General features: G+C 39.6%; 2 protein-coding genes and 1 pseudogene across 2 annotated transcripts; 2 read left to right on the top strand and 1 right to left on the bottom strand.

The window, feature by feature from the left end:
* Nucleotides 1–9: 9 nt before the first annotated feature.
* On the top strand, nucleotides 10–2,487 carry LOC107783534 (subtilisin-like protease SBT1.7). Its single transcript, NM_001325365.1, is given in 1 exon segment — nucleotides 10–2,487. A coding segment is annotated over 1 exon segment (2,262 nt). The 5' UTR covers nucleotides 10–100; the 3' UTR covers nucleotides 2,363–2,487.
* An 18,399-nt stretch (nucleotides 2,488–20,886) lies between these two features.
* LOC107796405 (subtilisin-like protease) lies at nucleotides 20,887–23,504 on the top strand (annotated as a pseudogene).
* Nucleotides 23,505–24,051: 547 nt separating this feature from the next.
* On the bottom strand, nucleotides 24,052–26,482 carry LOC107796404 (subtilisin-like protease). The gene has a single exon (XM_016619161.2). It carries the CDS (start codon nucleotides 26,409–26,411, stop codon nucleotides 24,183–24,185), a length of 2,229 nt encoding a protein of 742 aa, XP_016474647.2. The 5' UTR covers nucleotides 26,412–26,482; the 3' UTR covers nucleotides 24,052–24,182.

Here is a 26,482-nt window from a genome sequence, read left to right as displayed (position 1 = left end):
ATGCAAAGTATCAACTACACTTTCCCTTAGTACAAAATGCTTTAGCTCAGATTATTTCATAATATCAAGAAAATAGAAATATCCCAACCCATTTACAGCCATGAAAATCTTGAAAATTTTCTTGGTTTTTTCCATACTTGGTTGTTTGTCATGGCCTAGTATTCAGAGTGATTTAACGACTTATATAGTACAAGTTGAATCCCCAGAAAGCCGAATTTCGACTCAATCTTTATCAGATCAGGATCTAGAGAGCTGGTATCGATCTTTTTTACCAAATACCATAGCAAGCACACGCTCAAATGACGAAGAAGAGCCACGTTTAGTGTATTCATATCGCAACGTAATGAAAGGTTTTGCAGCAAGATTATCAGCAGAGCAAGTGAAGGAAATGGAGAAGAAAGAGGGGTTTATATCTGCATGGCCTGAGAGGATATTATCGTTACACACTACGCATACTCCAAGTTTTCTTGGATTGCAACAGAACGAAGGGGTATGGCGACATTCCAATTATGGGAAAGGTGTGATTATTGGTGTCTTGGACACTGGTATTTCTCCTGACCATCCTTCATTTAGCGACGAAGGAATGCCTCCTCCGCCTGCTAAATGGAAAGGCAAATGTGAATTGAACTTCACTACAAAGTGTAACAACAAGCTCATTGGCGCGAGGACTTTCCCACAAGCCAATGGCTCGCCAATAGATGATAATGGACATGGTACACATACTGCTGGCACTGCTGCCGGAGGTTTTGTGAAAGGTGCTAATGTGTTTGGGAATGCTAATGGTACTGCAGTTGGGATTGCTCCACTTGCTCACCTCGCCATTTATAAGGTTTGCGATTCTTTTGGTTGCTCTGATAGTGGCATTTTATCTGCCATGGACGCAGCTATTGATGATGGAGTTGATATCTTATCGCTTTCACTTGGTGGAAGTACTAATCCATTCCATAGTGATCCTATTGCACTTGGTGCGTATAGTGCAACACAAAGAGGTATTCTTGTAAGTTGTTCTGCTGGTAATACCGGTCCATTTGAGGGCACTGTTGTAAATGAAGCCCCGTGGATTCTCACAGTAGGCGCGAGCACTCTTGACAGGAAAATTAAGGCTACTGTTAGGCTTGGAAATAAAGAAGAATTTGAGGGCGAATCAGCTTTTCATCCAAAAGTTTCCAAGACAAAATTCTTCCCTTTATTTAATCCTGGAGAAAATTTAACAGACGACTCTGATAACTCTTTTTGCGGACCAGGGCTAACTGACCTTAGCCGTGCTATAAAAGGTAAAATAGTTTTGTGCGTGGCAGGTGGTGGTTTTAACAGTATTGAAAAAGGACAAGCTGTGAAGAACGCTGGAGGCGTTGGCATGATTCTCATTAATCGGCCTCAGGATGGTTTAACTAAATCAGCCGATGCTCATGTCCTTCCGGCCCTGGATGTTGCTTCTTTTGACGGAAATAACATTATCGATTATATGAAATCAACAAAGAAGCCTGTTGCTAGAATTACATTCCAAGGAACGATAATAGGCGATAAAAATGCTCCAGTGCTTGCTGGTTTTTCTTCTCGTGGACCGAGCACAGCTAGTCCTGGAATCTTGAAACCTGATATTATTGGTCCTGGTGTTAATGTCCTTGCAGCTTGGCCTACTTCTGTCGAAAACAAAACCAACACAAAATCAACCTTCAACATTATTTCGGGTACCTCTATGTCATGTCCTCACCTTAGCGGAGTTGCAGCATTGTTAAAAAGCGCGCACCCCACTTGGTCTCCTGCAGCTATTAAATCAGCAATCATGACAACTGCTGACATTGTCAACCTTGGCAATGAATCCCTCCTAGACGAAATGCTCGCTCCTGCTAAAATCTTCGCCTATGGATCAGGACATGTCAATCCATCACGAGCAAATGATCCAGGACTAGTTTACGATACACAATTCAAAGACTACATTCCTTATTTATGTGGTTTGAATTACACAGATCGACAGATGGGAAACATTCTACAACGCATAACAAGTTGCTCGAAAGTGAAAAGTATACCCGAAGCACAACTGAATTACCCTTCATTTTCCATTTCACTTGGAGCAAATCAACAAACATACACAAGAACAGTGACAAACGTCGGGGAGGCAAAATCATCTTATCGCGTAGAGATAGTTTCACCACGAAGTGTTTCCGTGGTTGTTAAGCCTTCAACTCTAAAGTTTACGAAGTTGAATCAGAAGTTGACATACCGAGTGACCTTTTCTGCAACAACAAACATCACAAACATGGAAGTTGTTCATGGATACTTGAAATGGAGTAGTAATAGGCATTTTGTAAGAAGTCCAATTGCTGTTATTCTACAAGAGTCTGAAACACCAGAAGATTAGTGTCTTTCCTTTTTAATAATTTGTTCAATTATAATAAGCCTGTATTAATGGCTTGTATCCAAAATGTAGAATGAGTGCAAAATTTACTCATGTTTTATTCTACTGGTGTTATTTCCTTTCTGGTATGGACTAATATTTCTATTTCAGTCTTTGTTACTTTTTTATTTTTAGAAATGAGTTGGAAAAATTTATTCGAATCATAAAATATATATAACAAACATCGGATGGAAAAAAATTTGCAGAAACTATTAACCAAAGGCCAATCAGAGGATCCACTGCAAGTTGTTATTTGTCATCAACTCATAATCATAGATAAAATAATAAATTGTTATGAAATTAAAGCAATTTAGTAAAACATGAACAAGAAATATTGTTATTAAATAAAATTAATTTAGTAAAACATGAACAAGAAATGTTATTATTAAATAAAATCAATTTAGTAAAACATGAACAAGAAATAGAGATAGAGAGAAGGAAGAGATTTTCGTCTTTTAATTGTGTGTATTTTCCTATCTATTATAAGGCCTTTATATAGGCATGAAAAGTGAAAAATTACTATTACAAAATATGTCATTGAACATGTCATTAAGTATTTGCGAGGAATATTATGGAGGAGGTTATGGAGTTACAATCATAACTCCATAATTATTAGAGTATTGGGAGTTATGGAGATAATGGATAAGAGTAGACATCCACCATAATTTAATTTTCTTATAACACTCCCTCTTGGATGTCCATAGATAATGTGCCTCGTTAAAACCTTATTAGGAAAAAAACCATATGGAAAAAAAATCTCAATGAAGGAAAAAGAGTACACATGTTTAGAAATACGCCTTTTGGTTACCTCGTTAAAGACCTTGCAAGGAAAACGTTGTGGGACAAAAATCTTGTAAGAAAAAAAGAGTATAATACGTATTAACTCCCCCTGATGAGAGCATCAATTCACATCCCTGAGCCTTCGCATCCCAATCTTGTATACTAGTTTCTTGAAGGTTGACGTCGGTAGAGATTTTGTGAACAAATCAGCCATATTATTACTTGAACGAATCTGTTGCACATTGATATCACCATTCTTTTGAAGATTGTGCGAATAATAACTTTGGTGAAATGTGCCTTGTCCTATCTCCTTTTATGAATCCTCCCTTCAATTGGGTTATGCATGTTGCATTGTCTTCATACAAAATTGTGGGTAGTTTGTCACACTTCAAACCACATTTGTCTCGAATAAGATGTATTATAGAACTCAACCATACACATTCTCGACTTGCTTCATGAATAGAAACTATCTCAGCATGATTAGATGAAGTAGCCATGATTGACTGCTTAGTCGATCGCCAAGATATGGCAGTGCCTCCACATGTAAACACATAGCCATAAAATAAGCCCATATCGGTAGTCCCTTTGAGATACCGCAATATGTGTTTGATTTCATTCCAATATTTCCTTGTAAGAGCAGAGCTATATATTGCCAAGACATTAACTAAAAATATTATGTCAGGCTTTGTAGTGTTAGCAAGATACATTAGTGCACCAATTGCACTAAGATATGGTACTTCAGGACCAAGAAGCTCTTCAGTATTTTATGAGGTCGGAATGGATCTTTATTTATATCGAGTGATCTCACAATCATCGGGGTACTCAATGGATGTGCTTTATCCATATAGAATCGCTTTAAAATCTTTTCGGTGTATACTGATTGATGGACAAAAATTCCATTTGTCATATACTCAATTTGTAGACCAAGACAAAATTTTGTCTTTTCAAGATCTTTCATTTTAAATTCTTTCTTTAAACTATCTACTACTTTAGGAAGCTCACCAGGAGTTCCAATGATATTTATATCATCGACATACACGACGATTATAACAAATTCAGATCCTTTTATAAGGACAAATTGAATCATTCTTATACCATTCTTTCAACAGGTACTCACTCAGGCGATTATACTACATGCGCTCTGATTGTTTCAATTCGTATAATGATTTTTGAATATTTATTTAATAAATTTCTTGGACACCTTAATATGCTTCAATGATTTCCATTATACGCATATCAAGTTTTTCATGTATTGCCAGATTAAATCCTGAAATGACTACATTCACCATAGGAGAATATGTCTCTATATAATAAATACCAGAATATTTACTAATCTTCTTTTGTTACAAGTCATCCTTATATCTATCGACTTGACCTCTTTTGCACAAGAACACATTTATAACTCCACTGGCTTTATACTTTTAGGTGTTGGGACTATCCGTCTAACTTCACATTTTTCAGGTGAAATCAATCTTGATTGCGTATTTTTTTATTTTTTATTATTGGCCAATCATTTATCTATCTACATTCCATGACAGATTTGAGCTCAAGATGCTCGTCCATATTAATAATATTAAGCGCTATATTATATTAACAATATCGTCGACGATCATTTTATATCGGTTCCATTATTACTAAATAAAGACATAACTTATCGAGATCTCATTATTTTCAGGTATCTGAGCCTCTCCTATGAGGTCTTATGAAGTGTTATGTCGTGGTGCTCTTCTAAAGCACTTGTCTCCTTAGTATGACCATCTTTATCATTTGCTCCTCTCCCTTTTCAAGGAATTTTATCTTTGGAACCGATTGGTCTGTTACGCTTATTGCGTGCCATAGACTTTATCCCTCATGGACTTTATTCTATTTGGAGCATTAGCAGCTGAAATATGACATTTAGCTTTGGGTCAGCAAATGCGTCTGGCAATAATTTACAAATGAATTACCACTTGAACTTCAAGTTCATATTTTCTTGTACGAAGATCTATATGTATTCATAATAATTCATTCCACGTATCATTTTTTCAGCTGTCAATTTTCTCCCCCTAATGTTGGGATCACCAACACATTTCTCAACCTTCTTTGGGAACCCATCTTTGTGCATTGTGGTGGCATAATTAAATCATATAGTACATTCATATTTCTAGATGGAAATTATTTGGTTCCTGACCCTGAATCAATTGTGATGGGGAGAATTTATCTTAACTTGGCTAGATGCGTACAAGTGTTGTTGTATATTAAATAATACATCTCATACCAAATTTTATTTTGGGAGTTTTTTTTTCTCATAACCAATGGTTTAGCTATAATTGGAAGCATACAATTTCTGCTAAAATAACTTGGATTTAAACCAGTATTATCAAGATAAATCATCATAATTTATATTCTGGAACTTTGCTCTAATAATTTGAGCAAGTAACCTTGCAAAAGTCAAACTGCAGGTTGAACAAGCGCACATGTGACCATAGAATAGATGCATCTATTAAAATCATATAATAATAAAACGATCCACATGGCGGTGACTGGGCCCATAAATTTATCACCTATTATTCGTTCCAGAAATCAAGTGATTCAATCCCAACCTTAACTGATATATCATGAGAATAAGCAGCACAAGAGTATTCTTGAAGAATCCTCTATTTCTTCAATATATGTCAATGCAATTCTCAATTAATTTTTCGCATCATAATTGAACCGGGATAGCCAACCGGTCATGCCAACTATTATTTATTTCAGTAAACCTCTAGTTTACTTGTGGCATGTGATTGCATCATCATGCTTATACTTGTGTAGTACAAATAAAAGAAAAATCGAGTAACCTTTCATATTTACCCGGTATGATTATAGTAATATAAAGATATTCAATCTTCTTTTCATTTATAGTCTCAATATGCCAACCACTTTGACTAATATATTTGAAACTCAAAATGTTTCTTTTGAGACTTACTACAATATCAATGTCATGAACAATTTCATTCATCCGGGTAGTAACAAATTAGTTCTTCCGGAGCTCTTAATTGATCTTCTACAACAAGATCTTTTGTGATACCATCCATATGATCAATGTCTCATTCACGGAGAAAATCATATTATAATAAATTGTCATGGTCAAAATCATCATAAGCAAAATTATTTCTTGCTTAATTTTTATCTTTAATAACTTTTATAAGGCATGACAAAAAAAATTTGGCGTATCATATGTACGCGACCAATGACATATTCATGTAACCACACAATAATATTTATTCTCTTTATTTCACTCAAACCTCCCTTAGAGGTGAGTTGTGTGGTATTCATCCAATCATGCATTGCATGTATTTATTCATTACTTTTATCACATATTGCCACATCCACCTTTAGGAATGGGTTTGCAATCTCAATGATTATCAAAAGTCACATTCTCTTCAAGGAATGGATCATAATCAGCGGCCTGCTTTATTATTTTTCATACCAATTTGATGGTAAACATTGCCTTTACTTTTTGAAAGATATATTTTGAGAACCATCATTGTTCTCTCATTTTATAATTACCACAATGATGACTATTATTATTTTTCCATTTGTCACACCAATGTTCATTCGTCAACCATTTGTCTTCATCTAGACTTATTATGCACTGCTATCACATTCACTTCAAGAATGGAGCAAATCAAGTGGGACAAGCTTCATGCTTTTTCATGAAAAATATATTATTTTTCTTTAGTCATCATTATATCATCAATATGGTGCATTGGGACTCAAACCCAATGCCTTACCTATATAAAAGCATGTTAGGCCATAATGAGTTGGGACTCTAACTCAACTCTTATCATCATGGTGCACCAGAACTCGAACTCAAGTCTTACTCTCATGGCGCGTTGGGACATGAACCTACCGTCTTACCCTCAATTAATGGCATAATATGCCAAAGTTTACTGGAATTCACCCTTGAGCATTCAAAAATATATGAGGTCGTAATTATATGCAAAAGTAAATTAAGTTTTAATAAGACATAAAATATTACTATTCTTGCTTTTGGTGGTCTGATGCATAACTGAAGCTTTAAAAGCATTATAAAAATTAGTGGCAAAAATTATTTATCCATCATAACTTACATATCGTATAACAATCTAAATTATCTGATTTTGCAAAGTCCTTTAATTGAAAAAATCATTGATAATATTTATGCATGGTTGGCTTTAAAAGTTTACTGGCACCATTTCTAAAAATGAGAATGGGATTGCTTCTAAGTAAAAATGATTGAGCTTAAAAATAATATAATTAGATTTATAATTTATCACATGTCTATGCAAATGTATCATTGTTGCACGGTTCAAAATGCAATCCTTTTGGGGTTAATATTAGTCTTAATTTTCATGAATTTGAAGCAAGAAGATATAACACTCATCATCAAATTGAATAAGATGATACGTCAAACTAAGGTCTAGCAATTATTATCATCAAATGAGACTGACTTGAGATCAATATGAGGTTAACTATGCTATTGCAGTATAAAATTTTACCTTTCTCGTCATTATGCATATAAGACTAAATTAATGACACGACAGTGTCATATTTAGTGCTTACCACAAAATCTTTATCGAGATGTAATGAAAGTTTTCCTTGGCAAAGCAGCAATAGCAGTTGTAGCTTCCATGGAAGGTTTTCACTTCTTTTAGGAAGTATTAGAAGAAATAAAATAGCATTCGTGCCCATAACGTGTTATGAAATTAAAGCAATTTAGTAAAACATGAACAAGAAATGTTATTATGAAATAAAATCAATTTAGTAAAATATGAACAAGAAATAGAGATAGAGAGAAGGAAGAGATTTTCTTCTTTTAATTGTGTGTATTTTCTTATCTATTACAAGGTCTTTATATAGGCATGAAAAGTGAAGAATCACTATTGCAAAATATGTCATTGAACATATCATTAAATATTTGAGAGGAATATTATGGAGGAGGTTATGGAGTTACAATCATAATTCCATAATTGGAGTTACAATCATAACTCCATAATTATTAGAGTATTGGGAGTTATGAAAATAATGGAGAAGAGTAAACATCCACCATAATTTAATTTTCTTATAACAGTCATCACATTCTCCTATTATGTAGCTGTATACTGTGTAGGTGGATTTTATTTACTTTGGGATCTACCTAACACTGTTTTGATAAAGACATAATCCTTATAACTATATAAGTCATAGTAACTCCTACATTTACTCTAATTCAACCAAATAAATCTACCTTTAGATAAACGTCCAAATTTACCTTTAAACTTTTGTCGATGGTTTAAAATCGGAACAAAATAAGGGATAGCTAAATTTATAACTGGTAATTGAAAAATAGCTACGATTTCAAAAGTAATCAAAATTTAGTCATTTTTTCATGTAAAGATAAAATCTAAACAAAAACACCCTTAAAAATCCGAAAAAATTTCAGCATAATATACTAGAGTTCGAATTTCTTACATATGAAATTCTAGCATAATGTGCTGGAGTTCCAACATAATATGCTGGAAGTTTAAATGCAGGAGTTTTAATGTCCAGCATATTATGTTGAAATTTTCCGTGTGCTGGAGCTCCAACATAATATGGTGGAAGTTTAAACGCAGGAGCTCCAATGTCCAACATATTATGCTGAAACTTTTCGTGTGCTGGAGTTCCAACATAATATGCTGGAAGTTTATACGCAGGAGCTCCATAATCCAGCATATATGCTGTAACTTTTCGTGTTTCAGCAAAATAGTGGCTATTTTTCAATGACTTTGCAAACGCTGACTATTTTTTAATTATAAATCCGAAAACTGGTTAGCCCGTACTATTTTCACATTAAAATCATCCTTACTTTGAATTTTCACTAAGTACGGGTAAGGGTGGTAGACCAAAAATTTAGCAGACTGCAAAAATTAATTATTTCAGACAGTATATATTGCAAATTTGACCTTGCTCCCAACATAAAATATATAGAAAACCTGTATTTGTGGCCTAAATTAAGTAATATTATTTTGACCCTATCTAGGTTCTTGAAAGATGTAATTATCCATTAGAAGATGTAAACTTCAACATATTGCCAAATTGAATATTATAAATAGCTGAATATTTTATATAGGACAGAGGGTATATCAAAAATGCCAGATACTAAGTCCAACATCAAACAAAAAATTAAAGCAACATCCACATGGTATATGTAATATGTGTAAAAGAAGTTAAAGTTCCCATCTCTAGATCCTTATAATATGCACATAATTAAGAAAAAAGGAAAGCATGACTGCAATTGGTCTGGCACTTAAGTTTCTTTTCATAAAAAAATCTGCATTTTATTCATAATTAGAATTCTTAAAAGCCAATTGGGAAAATTTAAGCTTCCATGCAAGAAACCTGGCACTTAATTTATTAGTACCTTTTATCATGACAAGGATAACTTTAATAATGTGCTACAACTTTTATCCAAAAATAAAAGATCTTAAAAGATAAGCCAAGTGCATTTAGGGGTAATAATAATAATAATAATAATAATAATAATAATAATAATAATAATAATAATAATAATAATAATAATAATAATAATAATAATAATAATAATAACAGGAATAGTAGTAAGACCGGTAATTCCATCACATGATGCTTCTCTTTTTTCCACACACAATAATACATTATGTAACATGAGGAGATCTATTTGTATACGGTTAAAATCGATCCTCGGTCGTGAAGATCGATCGAGGATGGCATTTCAATCGAGGGGTACCTTCATGGAGACCCCGAGCGTATTCCGAGATGGGGGTGTCGAGCCCGGGCGCTCGAATCGAACGAGGTAACATCAGTCGATACAGGTCCCGAACATCGATGCCCGAAAGTGATCACCTAGCTCGAAATCAAGGCCGAGGTTCCGATCCGGTATCGAGCTCGAGGCGGTATCGAGTTCACAGACAAAAGCTGTTACAACCACACCAAAGGAGAGAATCTCTGCAGGAATTAAGGAGGAGACATACCATCATGGGTCCTCCACTAGTAATATTTATTCTATTATGTTGCTATAGATAAAGTAGCAATCATTGGCTATATAAGCCAGGAGAGTTTGTAATAGAAGGCACTTTTCACTTGGATTAAGAATTTATTGTGTTTATCTTTCTAAAGCTCACCTAATATCTGTGTTCATCATCTTCTATTTTTGCAACATAAATACGTGCATTGTTATTTTCATATCAGAAGAATCTACTTGCCCTTAGAACCATACATAAATTCAACTTTATCCGATTTTTTGGATAAACAGTTTGGCGCCCATCGTGGGGCTAAGGATAACAAGTGATTATTTGATACAAATATACAGCACACTCCAGCTTACAACTTCATGTCAGCAATGGCTCTGCCAATCGACCTCGAAGCCAGCCTTCAGGATAAAACCAATAACTTGGTGCCCGTGGCCTAAAGGCTACCCAACAACGTCAACGAGGCTCGAATCGAGGAACCCGAAATTCGAGTCGAAGTACCAGTAGATATCAATTCACGAATAGCTCTAGAAGCGAATCAACGTTCCGAGCAGGAAAGAAGCGTTCAGGGTGGCGCTCGACCCATAGCCCGAGACACCCACAGCACGGGGGAAATCGGGGTCAGCTTGCGCATGATTTTCGAAATGCTACAAGCCCAACAAGTAGCGATAGCTCAGTTGCAGAGCCAAACTCATATGCGAAGTAATCCAAACTCCAATCCGCTTCTTCGAGAAGTAACCCCCAGAACGGAGCCCGACACAGTGAAACCGAACGAGCAAAAATCAGGAACCGCTCCTGAAATTGCTAAACTGCTCGAGGAGCTCACAAAGTGAGTCAAAGCTAACGACAAAAAATTCGAAACATATGATGCTAGGATCGATCAGATCCCGGGGGCTCCGCCCATGATGAAAGGGCTGGATTCGAATAAATTCATACAAAAGCCTTTTCCATCGAGCGCGGCCCCGAAACCGATCCCAAAAAAGTTCCGTATGCCCGTAATTCCCAAATATAACGGCACGACCGATCCTAACGAACATCTCACCTCCTATACATGTGCCATCAAAGGCAACGATTTGGAAGACGATGAGATCGAGTCCGTATTATTGAAAAAGTTCAGAGAGACCCTCGCTAAAGGAGCAATGATCTGGTATCACAACTTGCCACCGAATTCTATCGATTCTTTTGCCATGTTAGCAGATTCGTTCGTGAAAGCACATGCTGGTGCCGTGAAGGTCGCAACGAGGAAATCCGATCTATTCAAAGTAACACAAAGGGGTGACGAAATACTGAGGGAATTCGTATCCCGGTTTCAAATAGAACGCATGGATTTGCCACCAGTCACAGACGACTGGGCCGTACAAGCTTTCACCCAAGGGTTGAACGAATTGAGTTCGACAGCATCACGTCGGCTGAAACAAAGCTTGACCGAATACCCTGCAATAACTTGGGCGGATATACACAATTGGTACCAATCGAAAATCAGGGTCGAAGATGATCAATTGGGATTTTCGTATGAACCCACACGTCAGAACCGCGCAACCACTAAAATTCTGAAGGAAACCAACAGAGAACAAAGGTCAAACAAAGACCGATATCAACCGTACGTCACAGATCGGGTGAACCACAGTTCGGCGCATGAGACAGTTAGGAATAACCGCAGATATGATCGGGGGCAAATTTCTCGGGGACTTATGAGTAAGAGAGGTTTTGATAAACATGCTGATCCTGTAGAAGTTCCTCGATTATCGGAATATAATTTCAACATCGATGCATCCGCCATCGTATCGGCCATCGGACACATCAAAGATACTCGATGGCCTCGACCCATGCAGACCGATCCGGCCCAAAGGAATCCCAATCAAATATGCGAATATCATGGCACCCATGGTCACAAAACGGAAGAATGCAGACAATTAAGAGAGGAAGTAGACCGCTTGTTTAACAAATGGCACCTCAGGGAATTTTTGAGTGATAGGGCGAAGAACCATTTTAAAAACAGGGACTTTGGCAAATGAAACGAAGAAGAAGAGCCACAGCACATCATTCACATGATCATCGGCGGCGTCGATACCCCTCAGGGACCTATACTCAAACGCGCTAAAACATCGATTGTGATGGAAAAGCGACCTCGAATTCAAGATTACACTCCCCCAGGGACTTTATCGTTCAATGATGAAGATGCAGAGGGAATCATCCAACCCCATAACGATGCACTGGTAATATCCGTACTCATGAATAAAATTAAGATTAAGCGTGTGTTAATTGATCCAGGTAGCTCGGCCAATATCATCAGATCGAAGGTCGTAAAACAGCTCGGCCTACAAAACTGGGTCGTATCCGCAACTTTGGTTTTAAACGGATTCAATATGGCATGCGAAACCACCAAAGGCGAGATAACCCTACCGATAAACATCGCCGAAACAATTCAGGAAACAAAGTTTCACGTGATCGAAGGCGATATGAGATATAACGCCCTTTTCGGAAGGCCGTGGATCCACAACATGAGAGCTGTACCTTCGATCCTACACTAGGTCCTCAAATTCCCAACACCGACAGGCGTCAAAGTAGTGTACGGAGAACAACCAACCGCAAAAGAAATGTTCTCCATTGAAGAAGCAAAACCAACATCTTCTTCTTCGCCAGTGAGTGGATCGGGTTCAAAAGGAGGCACAGTCGAAGACCGGAATGCCAAATAGCAACCAAAGACATCGGCCTCGACCCAGCCAGATAAGCAAAGCATCGAAGAAGATAGCGATCAGTGGATCCCTCGATCCTTCGTGACCCCTGATGACTCCGATGCCACCGAATCAACTATTGAGGAATTGGAGCAGATCATTTTGATCGATCACTGGCCCGAACGAAAGGTATACCTGGGAAGGGGTTTGAGACCCGAACTCAGGAAGAAAATTATTCAATTTCTTATCGATAACTTTGATTGCTTTGCTTGGTCCTATTTAGATATAACAGGAATCCCGCCAGACATAACGACACATCGACTAAGTGTGTCCCCTAGATTCAGACCGGTGAAGCAAAAAAGAAGACCCCAATCGGAGGTGAAGCACGCATTCATAAAAGATGAGGTAACTAAACTGCTCAAAATAGGATCCATTAGAGAGGTAAAATACCCCGAATGGTTGTCCAATGTGGTCGTAGTACCTAAAAAGGGAAACAAACTTAGAATGTGTATAGATTACAAGGACTTGAACAAAGCATAGCCCAAAGATTCTTATCCACTGCCCAACATCGATCACTTGATCGATGCCACGGCCGGCCACGATATCCTTACTTTTCTCGATGCCTATTCCGAGTATAATCAAATCCAGATGAACCCGGAAGACCAGGAAAAGACTTCGTTTGTGACCAGATGCGGAACATATTGTTATAACGTAATGCCCTTCGAGCTAAAAAACGCATGAGCTACTTATCAACGCCTAGTAAATAGAATGTTCGAAGAACAAATAGGTAAATCAATGGAAGTATATATTGATGACATGCTAGTCAAGTCCCTGCGCGCAGAGGACCATTTGACCCATTTGCAGGAAACGTTCGATATTCTGAGGAAATACAACATGAGGCTCAACCCCGAAAAATGTGCTTTCGGAGTCGGCTCGGGTAAGTTTCTCGGCTTCATGGTGTCAAATCAAGGAATCGAGATTAACCCAGACAAAATCAAGGCCATTGAAGACATCACCTCGTGAACAGCGTGAAAGCTGTACAAAGGTTAACAGGAAGAATAGCAGCCCTAGGCCGATTCATTTCAAGATCATCAAATCGAAGCCACAAATTTTTCTCTCTACTCAAAAAGAAGAACGACTTCGCTTGGACACCGGAATGCCAACTAGCATTGCAAGAACTGAAACGATATCTATCGAACCCGCCACTGCTGCACACTCCAAAAACCGATGAAAAACTTTACTTGTACTTGGCAGTATCAGAAGTTGCCATAAGCAGTGTCCTAGTTCGAGAAGAAGAAGGTACGCAATTTCCAGTTTACTATGTAAGTCGGACTTTAGGGGAAGCGGAAACTAGATACCCGCACTTGGAAAAATTGGCGCTTGCGCTGGTTAGCGCCTCTAGGAAATTACGACCATACTTCCAATGCCATCCCATAAGCGTATTAACCACCTGCCCACTTCGTAATATTTTGCATAGGCCCAAACTATCGGGCCGATTGGCCAAATGGGCCATCGAACTCAGCGGGTACGATATCGAATATCGACCTCGAACAGCCATCAAGTCTCAAATTTTAACAGACTTCGTGGCCGATTTCACGCCGACCCTCGTACCCGAAGTCGAAAAAGAACTACTGTTAAAATCAAATTTATCAACGAGGGCATGGATCCTCTTTACGGACGGAGCTTCGAACGTAAAGGGATCCGGGCTAGGCATAGTTTTAAAATCTCCCGGGGGTAACATTATTAGGCAAGCTATTAAAACTATCAGGTTAACTAATAACGAGGCCGAGTATGAAGTAATGATTGCAGGTCTCGAGCTAGCTAGGAATCTGGGAGCGGAGGTCGTTGAGGCCAATTGCGACTCTTTGCTAGTGGTGAGTCAAGTAAACAAAACCTTCGAAGTTCGAGAAGGCAGAATGCAAAGGTATTTGGACAAACTGCTCGTCACTTTGAACCATTTCAAACAATGGAGTCTACGACATGTTCCTCGAGAACAGAATAACGAGGCCGATGCGCTTGCTAATTTGGGATCATTGGTCGAGGTGAATGATTTGAACTCGGAGACTGTCGTTCAACTTTCAAGATCTGTAATCGAGGAAGGGCACGCCGAAATAAATTCTACTAGCTTAACCTGGGATTGGAGAAACAAGTATATTGAATACTTAAAAGATGGAAAGCTCCCTTCAGACCACAAAGAGTCCAGGACCCTTAGAACTAAAGCTGCTCGATTCACCTTGACTGCGGACGGAACGTTATATCGAAGAACATTCAATGGACCGATGGCGGTATGCATAGGTCCGGGAGATACCAATTACATCCTCCGGGAAGTACACGAGGGCACTTGTGGCAATCACTCCGGTGCTGACATGTTAGTTCGAAAAGTGATCAGAGCAGGGTATTATTGGATCGATATGGGCAAAGACGCAAAAGAATTTGTTCGTAAATGCGATAAATGTCAAAGGTTTGCTCCGATGATCCATCAGCCCGGAGAACAACTTCACTCGGTCCTATCACCATGGTCATTCATGAAATGGGGAATGGACATCGTCGGCCCCCTGCCATCGACCCCAGGTAAAGCCAGATTTATTTTGTTTGTGACTGACTATTTTTCTAAATAGGTTGAAGCGCAGGCGTTCGAGAAAGTAAGAGAAAAAGAGGTTATCGACTTTCTGTGGGATCATATCATATGCCGATTCGGAATACCATCCGAAATAGTATGTGATAATGGGAAGCAATTCATTGGCAGCAAAATCACAAAATTCTTCGAAGATCACAAAATAAGAAGGATACTAGCAACCCCATACCACCCCAGTGGAAACGGACAAGCCGAATCCACAAACAAAACTATTCTTCAAAATCTGAAAAAGAGATTAAACGACGCTAAGGGAAAATGGAGAGAAATCCTGCCCGAAGTCCTTTGGGCGTACCGAACAACATCGAAATCCAGTACAGGGGCGACCCCATTCTCCTTAGTATACGGCTCCGAAGCATTGATACCAGTCAAAGTCGGAGAACCTAGACCCAGGTTTCGATTCATGACGGAAGAATCAAATAACGAGGCTATGAACACCAACCTTGAATTATTGGACGAAGGACGAGAATCTGCCCTCATCCGGTTGGCCGCACAAAAGCAACGAATCGAAAGGTATTACAATCGAAGAACTAAACTTTGCCACTTCAAGCCAGGAGACTTGGTGTTAAGGAAAGTCACTATCAATACTCGGAATCCAAACGAAGGAAAACTAGGACCAAATTGGGAAGGACCGTACCAGGTGCTCGAGCACTTTGGGAAAGGATCGTACAGGATCGGCATCATAAACGGCAAACAGCTATCAAGCAGTTGGAATGTATCATATCTAAAATGGTACTACTGCTAAGGTCCGACCTTATTCATCTGTCCCGTACAGAAGTTCGAACAAAGAACAGAAGTATTCTTTTGCTCAAAAGCACATGTTGCACTCTTTTTTCCTTAGACCGGCCTTTTCCCAAATGGGTTTTTTGCGGCAAGGTTTTTAATGAGGCAACCATCGATCGTGTTGCGCTGACAAAATAGTATCCGAGGCTTTCAACCCTTAGCCCGAACGGCCTCGAATACCGGGGGGCACCAGGCCCTCAAATACATTGAGTTCAGATGCAACAAAATCTTCTCACAACAATAGAGAAAAATTGTAAGAGCCAAAATGGTCAAAATAAACCATGTTCATATTTGATTTCCCCAAAACATATGTACAATGGCTTGAGATTTATTATGCAACTAGAATTAACAATCACTCGAATAATTAAGCCTACGGGCTTCCACATTGTCTCGAGTTCGAAATAATCACTCGAATATTAAGCCTACGGGCTTCCACATTATCTCGAGTTCGAAATAATCACTTGAATATTAAGCCTACGGGCTTCCACATTATCTCGAGTTCGAAATAATCACTCTAACATTAAGCCTACGGGCTACTCCTATATCATGTTCGATATACTCGGCCGACCATTGAGCCTACGGGTTACTTCAACATCGAGTTCGAAATAATCACTCGAATATTAAGCCTACAGGCTTCCACATTATCTCGAGTTCGAAATAATCACTCGAATATTAAGTCTACGGACTACCACATAATCTCGAGTTCAAAAAAAAAAACACTCGAACATTAAGCCTACGGGCTACTCCTATATCATGTTCGATATACTCGGCCGACCATTGAGCCTACGGGTTACTTCAACATCGAGTTCAAAATAATCACTCGAATATTAAGCCTACAGGCTTCCACATTATCTCGAGTTCGAAATAATCACTCGAATATTAAGTCTACGGGCTACCACATAATCTCGAGTTCAAAAAAAACACTCGAACATTAAGCCTACGGGCTACTCCTATATCATATTCGAAATACTCAATCGACCGTTGAGCCTACGGGCTGCCAAGTTCGAACAAAGACCCAATCGAATTTGAAACATTGGAAAAGCTACGAGTTTACGTTAATATTCGAATCATCACCAACTCTACAAGCAAAATCAACCTTATCATATATATATACAAAATTGCCTACGTAATTAATTTACAGGTAATGAGAATTAGACTCTAAGCTTCTGGGTCGAGGTCTTCCCCACCCTCGGACCTACTTTTGCTACCATCATCGTTATCATCGTCATCATCATCAGAAGCCAAGGCTTCAGCTTCTGCTTCAAGCTCTTTTGCCTTTTTTACCTCTTCGGTAAGATCAAAACCTCGAGCATGAATCTCCTCGAGGGTCTCCCTCCGAGATCTACACTTAACAAGTTCGGCAACCCAATGAGCTCGAGCATCGGCAATCTTCGCCGCTTCCCGGGCCTCCACCTGAGCTGCCTCAGCATCAGCTCGGTATACAGCGATAGACTTATCCGCCAAAACTTTCGACGACTCAACCTCCGCCTTAGCCTCAGCAAGTTGTATCTCAAGCTCATCGATTTTCTTAGTCTGAGCCAACACCTTTTGCTTGACGTTTCGAAGCTGAACGTCGGCTGATAGTAACTTTGTTAAGATGGTTTCTTTCTCCGCTGCCAGGCGGTCAATAGTCTCCTTTCACTGGTTGCATTCGGCCCGGATTTGATCGACCTCCTCTCGAAGTATCCCGATCTTCTCGATCTTTTACTGCAACTGAGACAACGGATGGTTAACTTCCACAGTCGAGTCGAATCCATACTTTAACAGAACAAGGCTCACCTGCTGATCGAACTCGACCCTTTCTTCACGGACCTTAGCCAAATCCGCTTGAAGGTCCTTGATAGCCTCCTCCTTCTTGCTAAAAAGAAGCCGAAGGTCATCCCTCTCACCTAAGACCTTCCGGAGTTCGGCCTCACACTGGCTAAGATCAACTCGAAACCTACCGATGGCCTGCACAGTTAGAAACTGTCATCAAAACGAGGAGCTTACTCTAACAAAAGCTGTATGGAAAAGTACGAAAGAATTATTACCCGAGTAATAAAAAGCTGAGCTTCCTCTAACAAAAGAGAGGCATCACCGATATCGGAACTGTCATCAACACCGATAAAACAATCCTTAAAAGGATCCGCTGCACTTGAGCCAGCATCGATATCGGGAGCCTTCAGCTCTCGAACCTCCTTCAACGCCTCCTCAGAAAAAGACGGAAGGGAAGGTGAATGGCCCATTGCCATTGCCCCGAGCAAATCACTCGGAGTACTCCGATCGAGATCTAGGTCTTCGGAACCAACCCCGATGGGCACGGACGCCATCGGCTCAGCGGCTCTAACAACCTCGACTGCCTCCGCGGGTCGGACTACCAAAGCTGAGGAGCTATCTTCTTCTTCTTCTTCCTCCCTCAGTCGATGGACCGAGTCGATCGAAAGGGCAATGATTTTTCTCCTCACCGTTCGAGTTTTGGGCTTAGGGTCCTCCGGCCGAGAGGAAGCCCTTCGTTTCTTTTCTTTCCCCTGTTCCAGGACCGGGGGCTTGTTGCCTTCATCAACGCTCAAAGGCCGCAGAACGGCATCCCTAGTTACACCTATATACAAGGGAAAAATCAATAACAAAATAAACGCAGAATATACCTCGAGAGAAACAGGAACCGAACCTCACCATGATTCTTGGCCTCCCATCTACCTTTAGCCAAATCACGTCAAGCGCGCTCGGCATAGGATGAAGTCGAGGCTAACTTTCGAACCCAATCCTCGAGATCAGGCACAGCTTGTGGCATCCAAGGTGCAGCTGAACATCAGAAAAATAATAATAACAAACACGGAAAAATATACGAAAAGCAAACACGGATCACTTACGGTCGAAATTCCATTTTTCAGGAAACGGCATCTTTTCCTCCGGGATAAGATCACGAGTCCTCACCCGAACATATCGACCCATCCAGCCTCGATCCTTATCTTCATCGATGCTCGACATCAAAGCCTTCGATGCCCGACGATATAGCCTAATAAGTCCACGATAAATCCGAGGCCGATACAATCGTATAAGGTGGCTCAGAGAAAAATCCAACCCTCCGGCTTTGATAGAGAAGAAACGCAATAAGATGACTATACGCCATAAGGAAGGATGAATTTAGCCGAGGGTGACCTGATATCTCCTGCATAAATCAAAAATCACAGGATCGACAGCTCCCAAAGTAAAGGGGTAGGTGTAAACACTCAGAAATCCCTCCACATAGGTAGTGACGCTCTCATCGGAGGAGGGGATTTGTATCACAACCTCAGAACCCCAGCCGCAATCTTTCCTGACGGCCTCGAGGTAAACCTCCGCTATAGAGCACATATACATCGATACGTGCTCACACTGACCCGGAACGGACGAAGGATTCTCCACTTTAAAATCAGCCTTTATAATACACGGGCCGGGAATATAATCTTGAATGGACGGCTCGGTCGGCACCTTATCGTCACACGGCCGTGAGGAGGAAGCTTTCTCCTTATGAGGTACAATTTTTGAAGTTTTCGCCATTAATACGAGAAGAAAAAGTCACAAAGAAAGGTGAAAGAGGGGACGACACCAAAACTCTGGTACAAGCGGCACTAAAACGACGAAATAAGAGAAACTAATCAGAGAGAATTTGGGAAAAGAAGAAGCACAAAAGTGGAAAACATTGTATGCGAAAATCATTTATAAGGCATGGCGATTCGTCTAGCGGTGGCCGACCACCGACTGACGCGCATTAAATGCCTCGATAAAACAAAATCGATGGGACAGCTATCACGCACGTCATAGTCAAAGCTGATAGAAACGTCATTATCGATTCGGTCGAACCTTAGGGAAATCACATCGTTCCTCGTCATCTCCTTTCCGAGAAATGAGGGGGCTATCTGTATACAGTTAAAACCGATCCTCGGTCGTGAAGATCGATCGAGGATGGCATTTCAATCGAGGGGTGCCTTCATGGAGACCCCGAGCGTATTCCGAGATGGGGGCGTCAAGCCCGGGCACTCGAATCGAACGAGGTAACATCGGTCGATACAGGTCCCGAACATCGATGCCCGAAAGTGATCACCTAGCTCGAAATCAAGGCCGAGGTTCCGATCCGGTATCGAGCTCGAGGCAGTATCGAGTTCACAGATAAAAGTTGTTACAACCGCACCAAAGGAGAGAATCTCTGCGGGAATTAAGGAGGAGACATACCATCATGGGTCCTCCACTAGTAATATTTATTCCATTATGTTGCTATAGATAAAGTAGCAATCATTGGCTATAAAAGCCAGGAGAGTTTGTAATAGAAGGCACTTTTCACTTGGATTAAGAATTTATTGTGTTTATCTTTCTAAAGTTCACCTAATATCTTTGTTCATCATCTTCTATTTTTGCAACATAAATACATGCATTGTTATTTTCATATCAGAAGAATCTACTTGCCCTTAGAACCATACATAAATTCAACTTTATCCGATTTTTCGGGTAAACACTATTGATTAAACAATTCAAAAGTTCCAAGCAGAATTTACTGCATCTTGAACCATATATGTTAGTACTTCAAAGAATGAAAAGCATAAACTCTTCTTTAATTTCCTAAATACATAAGTAGCTCATGTATTACTTCAAAATATCAAGAACTTAGAGTTTTTTAGCTCATTTGCAGCCATGAAATTACTGAATATCCTTCTTGTTTTCTGCATATTTGGCTGTATATTATGGCCTAGTAGGCAAAGCAACTTAGAGACTTACATAGTTCAAGTTGAATCTCCAGAAAGAAAAATTTCCACTCAATCATTATCTGAGGATCTTGAGAGTTGGTACCAATCTTTTTTGCCAAATATTATTGAAAGTACAAGCTCAAATGAAAAACCGCGGTTAATATATTCATATCACAATGTGATGAAAGGTTTTGCAGCAAGATTATCAGCAGAGGAAGTGAAAGAAATGGAGAAGAAACCAGGCTTTGTATATGCATGGCCAGAGAGGATATTATCTTTACACACTACACATACTCCAAATTTTCTTGGATTGCAGCAGAACATGGGAATGTGGAGGGATTCCAACTATGGAAAAGGTGTGATTATTGGAGTTTTGGACAGTGGGATATTTCCTGATCATCCTTCGTTTAGCGACAAAGGAATTCCTCCTCCGCCTGCTAAATGGAAGGGCAAATGTGAATCAAACTTCACTACAAAGTGTAACAACAAGCTCATTGGCGCGAGGACGTTCCCACAAGCCAATGGTTCGCCAATAGATGATGATGGACATGGTACACACTGCAAGTACAGCTGCTGGAGGTTTTGTGGAAGGTGCCAATGTATATGGAAATGCTAATGGCATTGCAGTTGGGATTGCTCCTCTTGCTCATCTTGCTATATATAAGATTTGCGATTCTTTTGGTTGCTCTGACAGTGGCATTTTAGCGGCTATGGATGCAGCTATTGATGATGGAGTTGATATCTTATCCCTTTCCCTTGGTACAAGTACAAGTCCATTCCATAATGATCCGATTGCACTTGGCGCGTATAGCGCAACACAAAGAGGTATTCTTGTTGTTTGCTCTGCAGGTAATAGTGGTCCATTCGAAAGCTCAGTTCTAAATGAAGCACCGTGGATTCTCACAGTAGGAGCAAGCACTCTTGACAGGAAAATTAAGGCCACTGTTCAACTTGGGAACAAGAAAGTATTTGAGGGCGAGTCAGCCTTTCATCCAAAGGCTTTTAGTACAAAATTCTTCCCTTTGTTTGATCCTGCACTAGATGGAAGTGAGTTTGACAGTTCTTATTGCGGAACAGGTACACTGATTAACCCTGCTATTAAAGGCAAAATAGTCTTGTGTATGGTTGGTGGTGATTATTCCAGGATTTCAAAAGGACAAGCAGTTAAGGATGCTGGAGGTGTTGGCATGATTCTAATAAATAGCGTAGATGATGGTTTTACGACATCAGCTGATGCTCATGTTCTTCCGGCTATGGATGCAACTTATGATGATGGAATGAAAATCACTGAATATATTAACTCAACAAAAAAAACCTGTTGCGCGTGTTACATTCCAAGGAACTATAATTGGAGATAAAAATGCTCCGGTTGTTGCTGGATTTTCATCCAGAGGACCAAGCATAGCGACTCGTGGAATTTTGAAGCCTGACATTATTGGTCCTGGTGTTAACATTCTTGCTGCTTGGCCTACTTCTGTTGAGAACAACACCAACACAAAATCTACCTTCAACATAATTTCCGGTACCTCTATGTCTTGTCCTCACCTCAGTGGAGTTGCAGCATTGCTTAAAAGCGCACACCCCACTTGGTCTCCTGCAGCTATTAAATCAGCAATCATGACAACTGCTGATACAGTAAACCTCGCCAAAAATCCCATCTTAGATGAAAGGCTTCTTACGGCTAATATCGTTGCCATTGGTGCAGGACATGTCAATCCGTCAAGAGCAAATGATCCAGGACTAGTTTATGATACCAAATTCAAGGACTACTTACCTTATTTGTGTGGTCTGAATTACACAAATCGCGAGGTTGGAAACCTTCTACAACGCAAGGTGAATTGCTCGGAAGTGAAAAGTATTCCTGAAGCACAACTAAATTATCCTTCATTTTCCATCACATTTGGAACAAATTCTCAGACATATACAAGAACAGCGACTAACGTCGGGGAAGCTAAATCATCTTACAATGTGGAGATAGTTTCACCACCAGGAGTTTCTGTGACTGTTAAGCCCTCTATTCTAAAGTTCATGAAGTTAAACCAGAAAAGGTCATATCAAGTAACCCTTTCTAGAACAGCCAATAGTTCAACCAGTGGTGTAGTTCAAGGATTCTTGAAATGGACTAGTAATAGGCACTCTGTAAGAAATCCAATTGCAGTTGTCTTAGAAGAAACCGCAACATTGGAGTTCTAGTCTCTTTTCCTTTTAATAATATGTTCCGTGTGTAATAAGTCCGCATTACTGGTTTGAAAGTACTCACATTCTATTATACTTGTGTTACTTTCTTTTACACTAAGCTCCCGCTATGCGGGGTTCGGGGAAGAGCTGGACCACAAGGGTCCATTGTACACAGCTTTACCCTGCGCTTTTGCAAGAGGTTGTTCCCACGGCGGAGTTTGGGGAAGAGCCGTACCACAAGGGTGTATTGTACGCAGCTTTATCCTACGTTTTTGCAAGAGACTGTTCCCACGGTTCGAACATGTGACCTCCTGGTCATATGGCAGCAACTTTACCAGCTACGCCAAGACTCCTCTTTTGTTACTTTCTTTTCGGTGTGGGCTAATATTTCTACTTTATTCTTTTACTTTGTTTATGTAATTTTTTTTTTTTACATCTTTTCAGTTTATGTAAAAATTTCACTACATCAGTTCTATTTTCTTAATCGTCAGTAATATTTTTATACTTCCACTTATTTTAGTTACTTCTTTATATATTGAATTACTTTCTTATATCCTTATCTTTAGCTGCATACAAATTTATGTTGATTCTAATTTACTTGTATATTCTAGTTTATGAAACATTCTTTTAATTTTGATTTATATTTCAAAAGGTTTGATATCGTTTTACTTGAAAAGTAAATTGCTTGTTCTTGTAATATGGCTTAATTATGGATACACTTTCTGCATTTTAAATCAGGCACTTAGATCCTCTATAAATGGCCTATATAAATTTACAGTTGCAAGCCATGTCTTCTATAATCATACACTCAAAAACCCCTATTCATTGAATTTCTATTATATATGGAGTTTAATGTGTACGATTACATAGTTTTAAGTTATAAGAGGGATGTATCCATGATAAAGTAATTTTTATAGACTGAAACAAAAGATGATTGAAAGGCAAAATGCATTTGAAAAACGACTCTTTGAATTAGACAAACCATAAAATCTAATAACATATTGTCACATGCTTATTGTAAAAGGATCAAATTATAAGAAAGGTAAGGCAAATAAACGTGCAATTTTACCAGACTAGCACAACTGCGATTGGACTTCGTACAGAGTGCCTATTACTAGTCCATTTCAAGAATCCTTCAACTACATCACTGTTTGAGTTATTGGCTGTTTTGGAAAAGGTCACTTGGTATGTCAACTTCTGGTTCAACTCGGAGAATTTTAGAGTAGAGGGCTTAACCATCACGGAAACTCCTTGTGGTGAAACTATCTCCACACTGTAAGATGATTTAGCATCACCAACATTGGTTACTGTTCTAGTATATGTTTGAGAATTTGTTCCCAGTGTGATGGAAAATGACGGATAATTTAGTTGTGCTTCAGGAATACTTTTCACTTCCAAGCAATTGACCTTGCGTTGTAGAAGTTTTCCCACCTGTCGATTTGTGTAATTCAAACCACACAAATAAGGTAAGTAGTCATCGAATGGAGTGTCATAAATTAGTCCCGGATTATTTGCTCTTGACGGATTGACATGTCCTGCACCAATGGCAAAGATATTAGCCGTAAGAAGCCTTTCATCTAAGATGGGATTGTTGGCGAGGTTTACTGTATCAGCAGTTGTCATGATTGCTGATTTAATAGCTGCAGGAGACCAAGTAAGGTGTGCGCTTTTTAGCAATGCTGCAACACCGCTGAGGTGAGGACATGACATAGAGGTACCGGAAATTATGTTGAAGGTAGATTTTGTGTTGGTTTTGTTTTCGACAGAGGTAGGCCAAGCTGCAAGGACATTAACACCAGGACTAATAATATCAGGTTTCAAGATTCCAGGACTAGCTGTGCTCGGGCCACGAGAAGAAAATGAAGCGACCACTGGTGCATTTCTATCTCCGATTATCGTCCCTTCAAATGTAATTCTAGCAACTGGTTTCTCTGTTGAATTCATATAGTCAAGAATTTTCATTCCATCACTATAAGTAACATCCAGGGCAGGAAGGACATGAGCATCGGCTAACGTAGTAACACCATATTCTAGCCCATTGTAGATGATCATGCCAACACCTCCAGCATCCTTTACTGCTTGTCCTTTTCCAATCCTTGTATAACCACCACCTGACATACACAAAACTATTTTGCCTCTAATAGCAGGGTCAGTCAGTGTACCTGTTCCGCAATAAGGGCTGTCAAAATCACTTGCATTCTTTGCAGGATCAAATAGAGGGAAAAATGTTACACTAGAAGCCTTTGGATGAAAAGATGATTCGCCCTCGAATTCTTTTTTGTTTCCGAGCTTAACAGTGGCCTTAATTTTCCTGTCAAGAGTGCTTGCACCTACTGTGAGAATCCATGGGGCTTCATTTGAAGTAGAGCTATTGTATGGACCTTCATTGCCAGCTGAGCAACTTACAAGAATGCCTCTTTCTGTTGCACTATATGCACCGAGTGCAATGGGATCACTATGCAAGGGACTACTAAATCCACCAAGGGAAAGGGATAGGATATCGACACCATCATCAATAGCAGCATCCATGGCAGCCAAAATTTCACCGTCAGCGCAACCAGAAGAGTCACAAACCTTATAAATTGCCAAATGAGCAAGAGGGGCAACCCCAACTGCAGTACCTTTAGCATTCCCATATACATTGGCACCTTGCACAAAACCTCCAGCAGCAGTGCTGGCTGTGTGGGTGCCATGTCCATCATCATCTATTGGCGAGCGATCGTCCTGTATGTAGGACCTCGCACCAATGAGCTTGTTGTTACACTTTGTAGTGAAATTTGATTCACACTTGCCCTTCCACTTAGCAGGCGGAGGAGGCATTCCTTCGTCGCTAAATGAAGGATGGTCAGGAAAAATACCAGTGTCCAAAACTCCAATGATCACACCTTTACCATAGTTGGAATCTTTCCACAAACCCATATTCTGCTGCAATCCAAGAAAACTTGGAGTGTGAGTAGTGTGTAAAGACAATATCCTTTGTGGTTGTGCAGATATAAAGCCTGGTTTCTTCTCCATTTCTTTAACATGATCTGCTGATAATCTTGCTGCAAAGCCTTTCATCACGTTGCGATATGAATATATCAAACGGGGCTCTTCGTTTGAGCTAGAGCTTGTTATGGTCTTTGGCAAGAAAGAGTTGTACCAGCTCTCTAAATCCATTAATGATGATTGAGTGAGAATTTGACTTTCTTGGGACTCGACGTGAACTATATACGTCTCTAAAGGGATCTCAATAGTTGGCCATGCAAAACAACTAACTATGCAAAAAAGAAGAAAGATTTTCAAGAATTTCATGGCTGAAAAATAGGCTAGAAGAACTCTAATTTCTTCTTGTTCTGAAGTACAGTTGATACTTGAATCTTTAA

The sequence above is a fragment of the Nicotiana tabacum genome, chromosome 15, assembly GCF_000715075.1.
Source record: "Nicotiana tabacum cultivar K326 chromosome 15, ASM71507v2, whole genome shotgun sequence".
Lineage (NCBI taxonomy): Eukaryota > Viridiplantae > Streptophyta > Magnoliopsida > Solanales > Solanaceae > Nicotiana > Nicotiana tabacum.
This window is presented reverse-complemented; position numbering and strand designations above follow the sequence as displayed.